This window comes from Brachycentrus maculatus, unplaced genomic scaffold (genome assembly GCF_059751285.1).
Source record: "Brachycentrus maculatus isolate JH-2025_06_01 unplaced genomic scaffold, ASM5975128v1 h1tg000528l, whole genome shotgun sequence".
NCBI lineage: Eukaryota > Metazoa > Arthropoda > Insecta > Trichoptera > Brachycentridae > Brachycentrus > Brachycentrus maculatus.
Genome location: NW_028281274.1, coordinates 221,448 through 236,981, shown reverse-complemented (window position 1 = coordinate 236,981; position 15,534 = coordinate 221,448). Strand labels below are relative to the sequence as shown.

The window sequence follows — 15,534 nt, the reverse complement described above, 5'->3', positions numbered from 1 at the left end:
TACATGCAAAAAGAGCAATTCCTGAGTCAATACAGATTTGCAAAATTTAAGATGAGATGCCTGAATGCATGATGAATGAAATGAGTTTGAGAGAATTTAAAAAGTAATGTTTTGTATACGTAACGTTTTGTATACATATGTAAGAAGATGTAAGTAAATATGATGTAAATTGCGTGTTTATAATAGTTTGTATTAAATGCAATATAAGCTAGCCGAAGAAATAAATAGATAAAAAATATATATATATAAAAATCAACTGTTTCTAGAACCTAAAAAGTTTTACTTCTGACGCACAGGTGTCTCTTTTTTAAATTAGGCCGTTGCAGTTTTAAACATTGCTTTAGAAAATAAAATTGGTTGCTATTCGGCCGAGCCGAATTATATAAAAAAGAAATATTTTTTATGCTTGTTGATAAATTCTGTTATTCGAGTGGTGGGATCGTGTTTACACAGCGATTCCCGGCGAGAGTATATAAGATCACCTGTGACATGCGGGCGCCATAGTCACTTCGCGTCCCGCTGGCAACCCTGGTTAGACGACAAATAACTGGATTGATTTTCAAATCTTAATAAGATGGATTTTAAAGGAAAGTTTGTCATCATTACCGGAGCTGCCAACGGAATCGGCGTCAGTTATGTGAAGGAATTGTTAAAAGCCGGTGTCGCAGTGAGTACATAAACAATATTAAATTTTTTATTCAAAATTCAAATAGTAAATAAAAATATTTCTTTCAATCTATTGTGACACGTGTTTCGATGAATTTCGTATCATTTTCAAACGTCACGGTGTTCATCAGAATCATGAATGAATTAAAAAAATTATGTAATATTTCTTTATTGATTCGGCATTATGGAATGACATGTTGATTATTTTATTAAAATTAAACACATGAATATACCACTTTAATGAGTTTATTTATATAAACGGCTATTTTCAAAAACTTTTAATTTGTACCAGAAGATGAATACATCTGTAAGTTTTCGAAACTAGTCGTATATATAAATAAAACTCATAAAAGTGGTATATTCCAGTGTTTAATTTTAATAAAATATAATATTTCGTTAGTGTTTATTTTGTTCCTTGCGACAATACTATTTCAAAGTGTTTTTTTATTGAAGGTAATATAATTTCGAATAGAGAAATCAATTTCACGTGTTCAGTAGTTTAAAAGCTATAAAGTTAAAAAATGTTAATTACTAATTAAATATTGTAATAAAATTCATTACACTTTAATTTTTAAGTAAACATTACTATTTCATAAAATATCTTATGTCGGATTGTGGTCCCGTGGTTAGTGTCGCGGACTCTTAAGTCAGAGTTTCTCGGTTCGAACCCACTCTACCACAATTTGATTCCTTATTTCTGATAATGAGCCGCTTAGGCTCACAGAAATAGTATAAAATTGTAATATTTGTGTATATAATAAAAACACAAATATTTCTCTTACTTATAAAAAAAAGTAGTTACGCTGTGTACAAAAGAGACTTAACTATTTTGATTGGAGTGAGAATTGCACACAAAATAACTATAATAACAAACCACCTCGAAACTTCCACCACAGGGGTAGGCAGAGAGAATAGAAGCTTCTAGTCTTCCACATTTATGCATCTCCTCATATATAATGGCGGATTATTCAGACTCCTGACCATTTTCAAGTGTTTGAAATTCTTGATCATGAAAAGTTTTCCTCAGACTTCCTCTGTATCTATTTACTATTTTTTCCTCATTTATTCTCCAGGTGAATGTATTTGGAAATAGAATCAGAGGAATACCGAGAAAAATTTATTACGAACAAGCATTTCTAATACTTAAAAATTGGCTAGGTCAGGAGTTGGAATAATCGGCGGGTATGTATGAGGTGATGCATGAATGTGGAAGAAGCGAAGAATGTTTGCAAAAACAGAGTGGTTTGGCCTTCTATTATCGTGACGGTTTATTAGTTAGTAAGCATTCACTGATTATCGAGTAAATTTTTTTTGGACATCTTTACATTTTTCCGATTTCTCATTTCAGAAATGCGCCATCTTGGATATGAACGTTACCGCTGGCCAGGAAACCGCGACCACCCTTGGAGCAGAGTTCGGAAAGGACCGCTTGAAGTTTGTCAAGTGTGACGTCACCAACAACGAGGAGTTCGAGAAAGCTGTCAAGACGGTCATGGCTGAATTCAAGACCCTGGACATCTTCATCAACAACGCTGGCATCATGAACGATGGCCTCTGGGAGAAACAGATCCTCATCAATTTCGTAAGTCAATTTAGATTTGCCTAAATTGAGTGTGTTCGAATCATGATTTGCTCCACTAAGGAGTAACATATATTAATATTTTATTTAAATAAAATATACAAGACATATGTAAGACCGATTGGCACATTGGACATAGACCAAAGCAGACACAGCGAGAATCAAATCTTATCTAAGAACTTCAGAAATGAGGTCATTAAGATGCATAATCGAAAACATGTTAAGCGACCGAGTAAGGCACGAGGTCTGATGATTGGTTTCCTTCTTTCATGGTCAGTCTCCACCCTCCTCAATCCTCTGCTCGTCTCTCCAACTCACCGCTACAATGCATGTCGGAGATAATTTGGTCCATGTAGGTTAAGTGGGGTTGTCCGCTGTAGTTTAAGTTATCTTCCGCTATCGTAAGAAGCGGGCCTGGGTGTCTTCAATTATGGCCTAACCATTTCACTTCATTTAGTAAGCATCTAGACTCCCCATCTTCTTCCCCTTTTTCTTATTTAGCCTTCTGTTCTCTGCTACTAGATAAAAGCCTCTTTCGTAAACTTCCATTTTTTTCGGTTTGTTTGCAGCCAGTTTCTACCTCCCACAGCGGCTATGTCGTCGGACCATCTATTTTAAGGTCTTCCGACGCCTCTTATATTCTCTCAAGGTCTCCATCTCAAAATTTTAAGGTTTCATCTGCACTGCTTAATATCTCCTTGTTCCCTTCATGTTCTGAGCAAAGAATCCTCAACATGCATGCGCCTATAACGCCTCTATGTAAATTTAAATATGGCTTAATGGTATTTACATGGTATTTACATGGTATTTACATGGTATTATATTTTTCTAGAACGCTGTCGTATTCGGAACGATGCTCGCCATGAACATCATGAGCAAGGAGAAAGGTGGCAATGGTGGTACTATCGTCAACATTGCCTCCATTTTGGGGTTGGCCCCATTGGCTGGATGTCCCGTGTACGTTGGTACCAAGCATGCAGTAATCGGTCTCACCAGGTCTTGGGCGGTAAGTAAAAAATCACATACGTACTAGACACCATCGTATAGAAAATACTTTATACAAAAAATGCTATATCACAGATATTGGTCAATTCAATTATATCAGAAAAAGTACAATAGACATCGCTCACTTCTTTCAAGAACGTCATACATCTAAAATCGTCAATTTTCGGAATGCCCAAATATCCCAGCAAAAGGGCAAATTTTTAACTTAATATTTACCCGCTACAGGGCAGAAAGTGTTGTTTTGCATTTTGAAGAAAAGGTATTGTTTAATTATTTATTTAAATATACTAAATATTTTTCAAATGGAGAAAAAACTTCAGGTTTTACCTAAAAAGATCTATTGGACAGTAAAAAGTTCAATAAGTGGCTTTATATTTATTTTTAATACATTGTGTTATATTTTTTAACTTTAAAAACGATCTCCTAAATTTTTTTTATTTTTATTTATGACGTTCTTGAGTGAGCGATATGCACATACTGAGATACCGCGTGTGGTCATGACATATTGAAAGCAAACTAACACAGTAACAGGATTAACATCTCAACATAGATGAAGAAGTACATATTTAAAGCAAACTATCGTAGTAACATGATTGACATCTCAACATGGATGGGTATTTACAGCTCTTACGACCTGTCATTGCCAAGTGATCACGTGTAATATTCACTATTCTACCCATAATTCACAACTACAATACTCAAATTTCAGAACTTGTATATATACTTAAATTGACACATAATATGAGGTTTTGGAATCATCTATGGTTGAGTTGAACGATATTCTGAAATGTTTTCTATGATTTTTAACAACTTTTTATAATTTAGTTTGTTCAATTTATGGAATGTCTAGAATACCCAGATATTTTTTTTGTAAATTATATTAGTAATGAGTGATTTTTCAGTTAAATATTTATTTAATATGACACTGGATTGGTACCTGAAGCAGAAGGCTGATCACCTTTCCTTCGTGCATTTAACGATCAAGATGACACTGCTTCTATACGATGCAGTGCCCTATGCACCATCAGGTGCGGATAAGGGTTGAAAGAAGAAGTTGAAGAAGAAATTACGTATTTGTGAAGTTTGAAAGATAAAACTGTCACTCTTTCTTAATTATATTTGGATTTTGGTTTCCATGAGAGTTGTTGCATTTCAGATGCCGTACCACTTCAAGAAGACGGGTATCCGCATGTTGGTGATGTGTCCCGGAGTCACCACTACTGACCTGATAACGGGAGCTGGCAAGAGACAGCTGGCTGAGGATGTGAGCTCTGAGTGCCATAGGGAACTGAGCTCTCTGCCTGCCCAACAGTAAGTAACCTACATTACTTAAATTTTGACTACATTACTTAAATATTTTTTACATGTCATCAAAGATGAAGAAGAATATGCGGGTTATTACTTAAAAAAAGAACATATACTTTTACTGTCTGATGGAAAAGAATCTACTTAACTAACACAAATGTTTACAGTATTTTGCCCTGTATTAAGTTAAAAATATGCCGCTTTTGCTGGGATATAGTACATTTTCTGGGCATTCCGAAAACATGCACAACTCAAAATTGGCGATTTTTGATTTATGACGTTCTTGAAAGGAGTGAGCGATATGTAATGCATTGGTAGAATAAATAAAATGTGATATGGTATGTTGTTATTGTTGCAATCTTACAATTTTCCTATTCGTATGTCTGCGAATAACGGATTTTATATTTTGGTACATCGGATTAATGTTTATAATTTTATTCGAATATACTTTTATTAAATGATACTTAATAATCATTTCTAATTGACACATTACATTTTACTTACTGAAATTTAAAATTTAATTAAATTATCATGAATTTTAATCACAGAAAGATCTAACTAAAGGAATGTTAAAAAAAAAAGTGTTAATTTTTACATTTCAAATAACGAATATCTTAACACATTTTTATCGGGTGGTTATTTCTTTAACCCCTACCCTAAATAGTATACTAATTAGGGTCGAATACTAATCACAAGTAACCGCAAAACCTATTTCGATCTGTACCACAACGTTTTTTGACGTCTTATGTAAGCAAATAGAACTACCAAATACCAAAAGTAAGCAAATAGAACGCTTATAAGCGTCTCCCGCTCATATTTATTTTACCTTTGATTTATATTTGGTAAATGACGTTATGTAAATGACACTTTTAATAGTTTCTCGCAAACAATATACCTATTAAGATGAAAACTTAATATTGCAGAGAAATAAATATTTTAGTTGGAAGATTTTGAAACCTTTATTATTTTTCAGAACCGACAATGTGGCCCAAGGAATGATGCACATTCTGAAGACCGCAGAAAATGGCTCAGTGTGGGTGAGCGAGGGAAGCAAACCAGTGTACGAGGTTCAGATCCCAGAACGGATGGCGATGAAGAAGTGAACTATCAATTAATCTTCAAAAAACTAATAAAGATGATATAAATAACCAAATAATATTTTTTTAAAGAAATAAAACACCATTTTAATTTGAAAAAATGTAATGAGTTTTTGCTAAAACATATTTTTACACACACACACACACACAAATATATATATATATATATATATATATATATATATATATATATATATATATATATATATATATATATATATATATATATATATATATATATATATATATATATACATATATATATATATATATATATATATATATATATATATACACACATATATATATATATATATATATATATATATATATATATATATATATATATATATATATATATATACACATATATGAAATATGAGCATACATATGTATGTTACCTTTGTAACTTAAGATTGTAATAGCCTTACAATATATGTATGATCATAAATAAAAACCTTTTAATATATTTTTTTTTATTTTTTATTTTTCATTATTTTTATTCAAAATTAAGCGCTAAAATATTTTTTATATTCAAAGCATTTACTTTGTGGTCAAACATTTTAATTGATATTAGTAATGTTAGTAAATAACCACTCACCGACTACTTCTGTCTACCGGTTTCGAGACGTACCCGTCTCTTCGTCAGGACATACACTACAATTTAACAATCATGCGAACAACACTACACCACACCCACTTAGTACTATTCACATACACTATCACTACACATGCAAAACATGCAGAGCGAGTTGTTAGTCCCACCATGCTTTTGGGAAACTAAATAATAAAGTAAAAATGTAATATAAATATACGCAGGTTGGAAACTATATTAGGATTCATGAATTTTTTATTTCACTTATTGAAATTTTTAATCTGCAACATATCTTTTTAGGTAAAACCTGAAGGTTTTTTCTTAATTTGAAAAATATTTAGTACATTTCAAAAAATAATTAATCAATACCTTTTCTTCAAAATGCAAAAACAACACTTTCTGCCCTGTAAAGGGTAAATATAAAGTTAAAAATATGCCTCTTTTGCTGGGATATAGTACATTTTCTGGGCATTCCGAAAACATGAACAACTTAAAATTGACGATTTTTTATTTATGACGTTCTTGAAAGGAGTGAGCGATATGTTTTGTTTATCAGTTTTAACTCTTCTTGCGAAAATTCAGATCAATAACTTTTTATCTCTCGAATACATTGTGTGCTATTGATGACCTTTTCAAGTTCATAGTAATAGCATAACAAATTGTTGGAAATAATCGGAAGGTCAATATTAAGATTTTTATTGTTCAAATTATTAAATATTTATGACGAACTAATTATTGGCTAACTATGCATATTTTTAAGTTTTATTTTTTGTATAAATTGCCAATGATATTAATAACGTCACCAACATCATAACTAACTAACCATCACGCCGCTTCCCCGCAGTGGAGGCAGAGAGAATAGAACGCCACACCACTCTGTCTTTGCAAACATTCTTCGCCTCTTCCACGTTCATGCATCGACTCATACATACCCGCCGATTGTTACGACTCCTAACCTGACCACTTTCAAGTATTTGGCATACCTGATCGTGCCATGTTTTTCTCCGTCTTCCTCTGCTCCTTTTCCCAATTACATTCGCCTCATAAATTTGTTTAACCGTTCTTTCCTCACTCATTCGTTCTACATGTCCAAACCATCTCAAGACACCTTTCTTAATTTTATCGATAATGCTTATCTCAGCTTTGCATTCCTTCCTTATTTCACTAATAGAACATGTATCATACATCGTTTTGTCGCACATTCTTCTGAGAGATCGCATTTCGACTACATTCAGTCTACTTTCGTCCTTCTTTTGCCAACTCCATGTTTCACTTCCATACAATAGAGTTGGAACCAGGACTCCGTTGTGCACTGCCAGTTTAGCTTCCAACATCATAAGTTAAGAATAAAAATTAATAATGCACATGAGTAATTTTTGCCATATTGATAATCCCTAAATACATGAAGAAGAATCCGAAATGTCCAATTTTCCTTGGCTCTGTTTCATAAATCAGGCTGAATTTGACCAATGATGAGGATCACTGTGGTTTGTAGGTTTTTTGCATAGAACTGCGACTTAAGGAAACACCACAAGAAAAAGTCCAACGGGGTCAAATCGCACGATCTTGGTGGCCAGTTCACATCACCTCTCAATTAAATATAATATAAGCTGAAGAAGAATATGGAAGTCTGGGCTTTTACGGGGCTGACGACCGTCATAAGCTGGTTTAAGCGATCACTTTGTGATGTATGTGTACTTTTCTCATGTTTGTGATTATAATCGAGGATTCAGACCTCATATACTAATAATAGAGTTTCTGCTCAATAAAAAGCTTCTTTTCATCTCACCACTAGATGTCTCTAGTGAAGTTCTAGTGATTCGAGAATAATGTTTCAAAATTAAAGATAAAAAAGCAACAAAATCAATTGTTTCTAGAAAACAAAATGTTTTTAATTTTAATTGTTATTTATTTATTATAGTGATTTTTTCACTCTTATATTTATTTAATACTACCTGGACGGCTAATCACCTTTCCTTCATGTGTAAACGATAAAAAACACTGCGTTTATATGATGCAGTACCCTATGCACCGTTGGGGTGTGGATAAGGGTTTAAAGAAGAATAAAAAGTTTTATTTCTAACACAAAAGAGTCTTCTTTAAATTAAGCCGTTTCAGTTTTAAACATTGCTATCGAATAAATTTTTTTTTGCTATTCAGCTGAACCGAATTATCGGAAAAATAAATATTTTAAATGCATACTTACTTATTGATAAATTTTGTTATTCGAGTGGTGGGGTCATTAGCAGAGCGATTCCCGACGAGAGTATATAAGATAACCTGTGACATGCGAAATGCCATTGTCCCGCTGGCAACCCTGGTTAGACGACAAATTACTGGATTGATTTTCAAATTGTAATAAGATGGATCTTAAAAAAAAGTTTGTCATCATTACCGGAGCTGCCAACGGAATCGGCGCCAGTTATCTGAAGGAATTGTTAAAAACCGGTGTCGCAGTGAGTACATATCGTCGACGTATAGGAGATAATATGACCAACAAAATGTAAAATGTTCAAGAGGGCCATTTCACCGGTTTTACACTTTTGTTATCAATTAAAGACAAAGATATAATGTATTCACGATTCTGATTATTTTTGGGCGAATAAAGATGTATATTAACCTAAGTTTTTAAAAATACTTAAAGCAGTTGGTCACTTTTACTACGCATATCTAGGAAAAATTGCAGATATTTACATACGGATTTTTATTTTATTTTTATATAGAATGGCGTTGTATCTAGAATTTGTTGAATTCTAGAATTAAATAATATTATTATAAATATAAATAACGTTAAACATATTAAACTACAAATTTATTACGTTAAATAAAAAACAAGGAAGGAAAAGATTATAGATGAGTTGGATATTTGTAGGGAGGGGAATGAACGGGATCAAAATTTTGAAAAATTTTGCCATTTGGTTATTTATTGGGCAAACAAAGAATATATGGTTAAGGTCTTCCTGTTTAAAACGACATTCGCAAATGAGGGAGTCAAAGACACCAATCTTCGCAAGGTGCTCTCTCGTACAGCAATGTCCCATCCTCATTCGACAAATAGTGTTATTTAAAATTATCTTTCTCGTTCATCGAAATTTTCCTAAACTAAAGACGGGATGGAACATTAGGCTGAATGAGAGAGTAATGATTGCCTTTTGAAATTCTGGAGATGACTAGCTAGAAGACATATTATTATTTGGAGTTTTAAAAGGTCATCAGATGGGTAGTTAGAGAAATTTGTACTTCCATTTAAAATAGCTTCCTTAGCTAGAAAATTAGCTTTGTCATTTCCCGGAATGCTAGGTGACTTGGAATCCAAGCGAGAGAAACCTGAACGTTTATTTCTTTCAATTAACATAATTTATCACGAATTTAATATTATACGGAATTGGGATTGTTTAGATAGATTCCTGCTAATTTTTTAAGGGAGCTTAGAGTCGGATAAAATGAGGCACCTTTCAAACTTTTTGGTCATAATGTAGGAAAGAGTTTCTCTTATAGCCAAGCATTCTGCAGTAAAAACTGACGAAGGTTGAGGAAGTTTGAATTGAGCACAGTGACCGTCATCGTGGCTGTAAAAAGAAGCTCCTGTATAACCAGATATTTCTAATAAATATGTATAAAGTAAAATAAATATGAACATAAATAATATGAAATAAAATAAATATGAATATAAATAAATCAGAGGTAAAATAAATATGAACGGAGAGTGCATACATAGTTTCAAACACATATAATATACAATTTCATGAATTAATTGCTACTTACAGCCAAATAGGCCTACTCGTTCCAAGATGGAACTATTACTTCTTTTAAATACAACCTGCGTTTTATTGTGAATTATATTGAACCAAATATAATCTGTGACACGATTTCCCATTTCAGAAATGCGCCATCTTGGATATGGACGTCACCGCTGGCCAGAAAACCTCGACCACTCTTGGGGCAGAGTTCGGAAAGGACCGCTTGAAGTTTGTCAAGTGTGACGTCACCAACAACGAGGAGTTCGAGAAAGCTGTCAAGACGGTCATGGCTGAATTCAAGACCCTGGACATCTTCATCAACAACGCTGGCATCATTAACAATGAACTCTGGGAGAAACAGATCTTCGTTAATTTCGTAAGTCAATTTAGATTTGCCTAAATTTGAGTGTGTCCAAATCATGATTGGTTTGATCCACTTAGAAGATTTTGTTTAAATTAAAATACTTCCTTTATCAAAAAATTCCCGGAATGTGTTCAGAAAATTAGAAATACAAGATAATTTATCAAAATCGCTATTGTCCCCTTCAAATTACTCTCCATCGACTTCAACGCACTAATGCCAGCGCTTGATCAATCCTCGAAACAATTTTTAAAATCAGTTTTCGGTATGGCCATCAGAGCCATCTTCGATTTTTCCATGCTCCTTCATTCTCCGCTCGTCTCTTCAACTCGGCGTATCCACTGCAACGCATATCGGAGATAATGGTCCATGGAGGTTGACCGGGGTTATCCTCTATATTATATGCTTTTGCATATATCTTCCACCATCGTAAGAAGTAGACCTGGATGTCTTATATGATCCATATGGCCTATCCATTTGGCTCGCTGTTGTTTTGGTTTATTTAGTAAGCATCTCCACTACTGGCTTCTTCCGTATCTTTCCATTTTTTCCGGTCTGTTGCTGCTTGCAGCCAGTTTATACCCCCACACAGTGACTATGTCGGCGGACCATCTTTTTGAAGTCTTCCGCGGCCATTTTTACTCTCCCGAGGTCTCCATCTCAACCTTCTAGATTCCCCAGTTATGCCTCTAGCCGCCCCCGAACTTAAAGAAGGCTCAGTGGTGTTTACATGGTATTTTATTTTTCTAGAACGCTGTCGTATTCGGGACGATGCTCGCCATGAACATCATGAGCAAGGAGAAAGGTGGCAATGGCGGTACTATCGTCAACATTGCCTCCATTTTGGGGTTGGCTCCAACGGCTAGTTGTCCCGTGTATGTTGGTACCAAGCATGCAGTAGTCGGTCTCACCAGGTCTTGGGCGGTAAGTACAACATCACATACGTACTAGCAGGTTTTTTTTTCGTGTAACGCGGTGGCGTTCCGGCACTTATTTCCTTAATTCGGATATATATTTTTAATTTTCTAAATCAATTAGCCGGAACAATGTTTGCACTTACGTTATTACAATGTATATTTAAATAATTTGTCAAAATGATAAAATATGGTATTGTAATGAAATATTTTTTTAAAGTAAAAAGTTTGACATGAAGTGAGTTCATACAAAAATACGGTATTTTACAGATATTGGTAAATTCAATTTTGTGAGGATAAGTATTGCAATACACATATGCGTATACTGAGAAACCGCGTGTGGACATGACAAATAATTAATGAAAGCAAACTAACACAGTAACATGATTGACATCTTAATAGATGAAGAAGAATATTAATGTCTGGGTACTTACAAGTCTTACGACTATCATTGCCAAGTGATCACTCAATACACGTGTAATATTTACTATTATACCCATGATTCACAACCACACTACTCGAATTTCTGAACTTGTATATATCCTTAAATTGACACGTTATGTAAATTCTTGGCATCATCTATGGTTGAGTTGAGTAAGCTTGTACAGTAACACGATATTTTGAAAGTTTTCAATAATCTTTTTCATTATTTAAAAAAAATGTTTTGTTGAATATTTCAAGAAGATTTTTCAGTCCATTTATTTAATATGACCCTGGACTGGTATCTGAAGCGAAAGGCTGATCACCTTTCCTTCGTGTATTTAATGATCAAGATAGTTTGGGAAAGACAGAACTGTTTCTCTTTCTTAATTATATTTACAACATTTTGAGTGTGTCCAAATACTTGTTCACAAAATCTGGATTATCTCCAATTACAGGAGTTATTTTCATATTATTTTTTGACATCTCATCAAAGATGAAGAAGAATATGGAAGTCTGGGCATTTACGGGGCTGACGACCGTCATAGGCTGGTTTAAGTGATCACTTTACGCACGTGTAACATTCACCAATTCTACCCATTATCGACCACCACACTACTCAAATTCTTGGAAGTTCTATAAATATGAACCAATTTAGAAACCTTGTTCTTGAATCACTAGAACTTCACTAGAGACATAAGACATACGTGCGTAAAGTGATCACTTAAACCAGCCTATGACGGTCGTCAGCCCCATAAATGCCCACACTTCCATATTCTTCTTCATCTTTGATGAGATGTCAAAAAATAATACTTAATTATATTATTGTATTGGTTTCTATGAGAGTTGTTCTTTCCAGATGCCGTACCACTTCAAGAAGACGGGTATCCGCATGTTGGTGATGTGTCCCGGACTCACCACTACTGACCTGGTCACAGGGGCTGATCCTGAGTGCCACAGAGAAATGAGTTCATTTCCCATCCAACAGTAAATAACCTTTCATTGTAATTAATTTCATATGCCCAATTTAAAAATGGTTAGGTCCCAGACAAGATGGTCCGATGACATTAAGAAAGTGATGGACCTGCACTGGAAAAAAGTCGCGTCCAACAGAGAACTGTGCAAGTCCAAGGGGGAGGCCTTTATTCAATACTGGACACCAGAAGAAGGCAAGTTAGTAATTTGATAGTTGACGCTTAGAGAGACTATTTTTAATGTGACCAAATATTTCTTTACATTACAAAGATTTCTTTACGTAGGAATTATTTTACATTTTTTGACATCTCAATATATGTAGATAAATAAGAATATGGAAGAAAAATCTGGAACGGAGAAAACTGTTTTTTTGGCAGATTGGTATGTCTTCTTCTTCTTCTTCATTATCTTGTTGTAAGCCTCGTGTCCTGTTTTTAAGAGGGATTAGCCTCCTGCGATGTCGATTCCCAGCTATCGACCCATCTCTATCTATCAGTGGTGGTCTGCTCGGGAGTCGTCTATCATGGGGTTGGCCGTAAAGTGCGATGTGGGAGTCTGGATGATTCCATTCTCCTCACATGCGCATACCACTATCTCCTTCATTGCCTTCCCCACCGAACGACATCTTCGATCTCGCATATTTCCCAGATTCTGACGTTTTTTATTCTATCTCGAAGAGTCTTCTCTTCCTTTCTGATACGCTAAGTATATATATTCATACATTTGTATGTATGTTTTATAATTTCCTAAAGAAATCAAATATTATACTTAAACACAAAAATAACTGAATTGGTGAAATAAGTTTTTTTTAAATATAAAAATAGATGTAATTCGTTTAGGAAGAAGTATCGAAGAGCATTTCGTTTACAAAATATATTTTTATTTAGATAAAAGACAAATACAATATATATACATATATATATATATATATATATATATATATATATATATATATATATATATATATATATATATATATATATATATATATATATATATATATTTATTATTTTTAATTTTTTTTTTTAGTTTATATATCAACATATTGATGCTCAAGGAACGTTCTACGGAATAAGGTTCGCACTATACTAAAAAAAGCAAATAGAACGCTTATAACCGTCTCCCGCTCTCTTCCAACAGTATGTTAATGACGCTTTTAATCGTTTCTCGCAAACAATACATTAAAATGAAAAAAAATATATTGTAGGGAAATAAATATTTATGTTAAAAGAGTATGAAATATCGAATATTTTTCAGAACCGACAATGTAGCCCAGGGAATGATGCACATTCTGAAGACCGCAGAAAATGGCTCAGTGTGGGTAAGCGAGGGAGGCGAACCAGTGTACGAGGTTCAGATCCCAGAACGGATGGCGATGAAGAAGTGAACTATCAATTAATCTTCATACAAATAATTTGTACTCAGAATTAAGCGCCCAAATATTATATTAAATAATATGAATCATTAAAAAAAGTAATTTATTTTTTTCATCCATTCATTCAAACCCGCATCCACACCCAATGGTGCAAAGGGCACTGCATCATATTAAAGGAGTGTTATCTTGATCGTTAACTCATAAAGGAAAGGTGATGAGCCCTTCGCTTTAGCCGGGAACTTTTTGATCAAGGTAGTATTAAATTCATATTAGAGTAAAAAAATCACTAATATTTGTTTAACCCCTGGGTGATAAACCGGGGACCTCCTGTACGGTAGTCAAGCGTGCTAACCATTACACTACGGAGCCGGACATAAAAAAATTAAGTCACTAAAAAACAGTCTTTACTTTTTATTTATTTTTATAAGTTTATAAAATGTATTTGGGTAGTATGTTTTCTAGGGATGGAAAGATTGATAAAGATATAGAAAGGAGAGTGAATGCTGGGAACAAAGTGAACGGTGCACTTAAATCAGTTATAGCAAATAAAAACCTATCAGCGGAAGCTAAACTGGCAGTGCACAACGGAGTCCTGGTTCCAACTCTAATGTATGGAAGTGAAACATGGAGTTGGCAAAAGAAGGATGAAAGTAGACTGAATGCAGTCGAAATGCGATCTCTCAGAAGAATGTGCGACAAAACGATGTATGATAGATGTGCGAATAGTGAAATAAGGAAGGAATGCAAAGCTGAGATAAGCATTATCGATAAAATTAAGAAAGGTGTGTTGAGATGGTTTGGACATGTGGAACGAATGAATGGTCAGGTTAGGAGTCGTAACAATCGGCGGGTATGTATGAGGAGATGCATGAACGTGGAAGAGGCGAAGAATGTTTGCAAGGACAGAGTGGTGTGGCGCTCTATTCTCTTTGCCTACCCCTGCGGTGAAGCGGCGTGATGGTTAGTTAGTTAGTTAGTTAGTTTATAAAATATACCACTTCAATCAATTTAAATGAATCGTATTATATTAGAATAATATTTTTACATTCACTGATTTAAGAGTCAAGTTGTGAATCAACAGTGCATTTAAAATTTACTGTCTGTATCACGAATCCACAATACATATTACATATATAAATTCATTTAAATAAGTCTTTTTCTAATTGAAAAAAGTAATACCTAATTTACACTTGGTGTTTTCCAATAGTTATGCAAATAAAATAATTATACCTGATGTTTTTTCTTTTAATTTTTTTTAAACCATTCCAATCAGTTAAATTTCCAGATGGAGATAAGTATCACTTTATGGATATTGGATATTAAATATAAAAAAAAAACAAGTTGATATTTCAGTTGGTTTCGCCGAAAAGTTTTAAATTTCTCACAAGCGGGTACAGCTACATGTTGAAAATGGTTGGAGTCCAAAAAATTGAATAAGACTGACAATGACACTGCCCCTATATATTACGATAAAAGCAATACTTGCAAGTCTTAAGTGTTAT

General features: G+C 33.8%; 3 protein-coding genes across 8 annotated transcripts in view; 2 read left to right on the top strand and 1 right to left on the bottom strand.

Annotated features, from left to right (window-relative positions):
• Nucleotides 1-15,534, bottom strand: part of LOC148301693 (glycine receptor subunit alpha-2-like) — a 102,179-nt gene that overhangs the window by 30,697 nt on the left and 55,948 nt on the right. The gene's annotated exons all lie outside the window — the stretch shown is intronic.
• LOC148301697 (15-hydroxyprostaglandin dehydrogenase [NAD(+)]-like) lies at nucleotides 501-5,753 on the top strand. The gene is made up of 5 exons (XM_088272856.1): nucleotides 501-667; nucleotides 2,015-2,248; nucleotides 3,078-3,251; nucleotides 4,407-4,561; nucleotides 5,529-5,753. Exons 1-5 carry the CDS (start codon nucleotides 575-577, stop codon nucleotides 5,656-5,658), a joined length of 786 nt encoding a protein of 261 aa, XP_088128982.1. The 5' UTR covers nucleotides 501-574; the 3' UTR covers nucleotides 5,659-5,753.
• Nucleotides 8,544-14,134, top strand: LOC148301696 (15-hydroxyprostaglandin dehydrogenase [NAD(+)]-like). Of its 2 annotated transcripts, none has more exons than XM_088272857.1 (5): nucleotides 8,544-8,703; nucleotides 10,130-10,363; nucleotides 11,099-11,272; nucleotides 12,542-12,669; nucleotides 13,915-14,134. In XM_088272857.1, the coding sequence occupies exons 1-5, from the start codon at nucleotides 8,611-8,613 to the stop codon at nucleotides 14,042-14,044; spliced, it is 759 nt and encodes a 252-aa protein (XP_088128983.1). In that variant the 5' UTR covers nucleotides 8,544-8,610; the 3' UTR covers nucleotides 14,045-14,134. The 2 variants fall into 2 exon arrangements, with proteins under 2 accessions (XP_088128983.1, XP_088128984.1); XM_088272858.1 differs by having other exon boundaries at nucleotides 12,542-12,686.

Coding starts and splice junctions, on each gene's coding strand:
- LOC148301697 (XM_088272856.1), top strand. CDS start 575: ATGGATTTTAAAGGAAAGTTTGTCATCATTACCGGAGCTGCCAACGGA. Junction 668..2,014: donor TGTTAAAAGCCGGTGTCGCA/GTGAGTACATAA, acceptor TTCTCATTTCAG/AAATGCGCCATCTTGGATAT. Junction 3,252..4,406: donor GTCTCACCAGGTCTTGGGCG/GTAAGTAAAAAA, acceptor GTTGCATTTCAG/ATGCCGTACCACTTCAAGAA.
- LOC148301696 (XM_088272857.1), top strand. CDS start 8,611: ATGGATCTTAAAAAAAAGTTTGTCATCATTACCGGAGCTGCCAACGGA. Junction 8,704..10,129: donor TGTTAAAAACCGGTGTCGCA/GTGAGTACATAT, acceptor TTCCCATTTCAG/AAATGCGCCATCTTGGATAT. Junction 11,273..12,541: donor GTCTCACCAGGTCTTGGGCG/GTAAGTACAACA, acceptor TGTTCTTTCCAG/ATGCCGTACCACTTCAAGAA.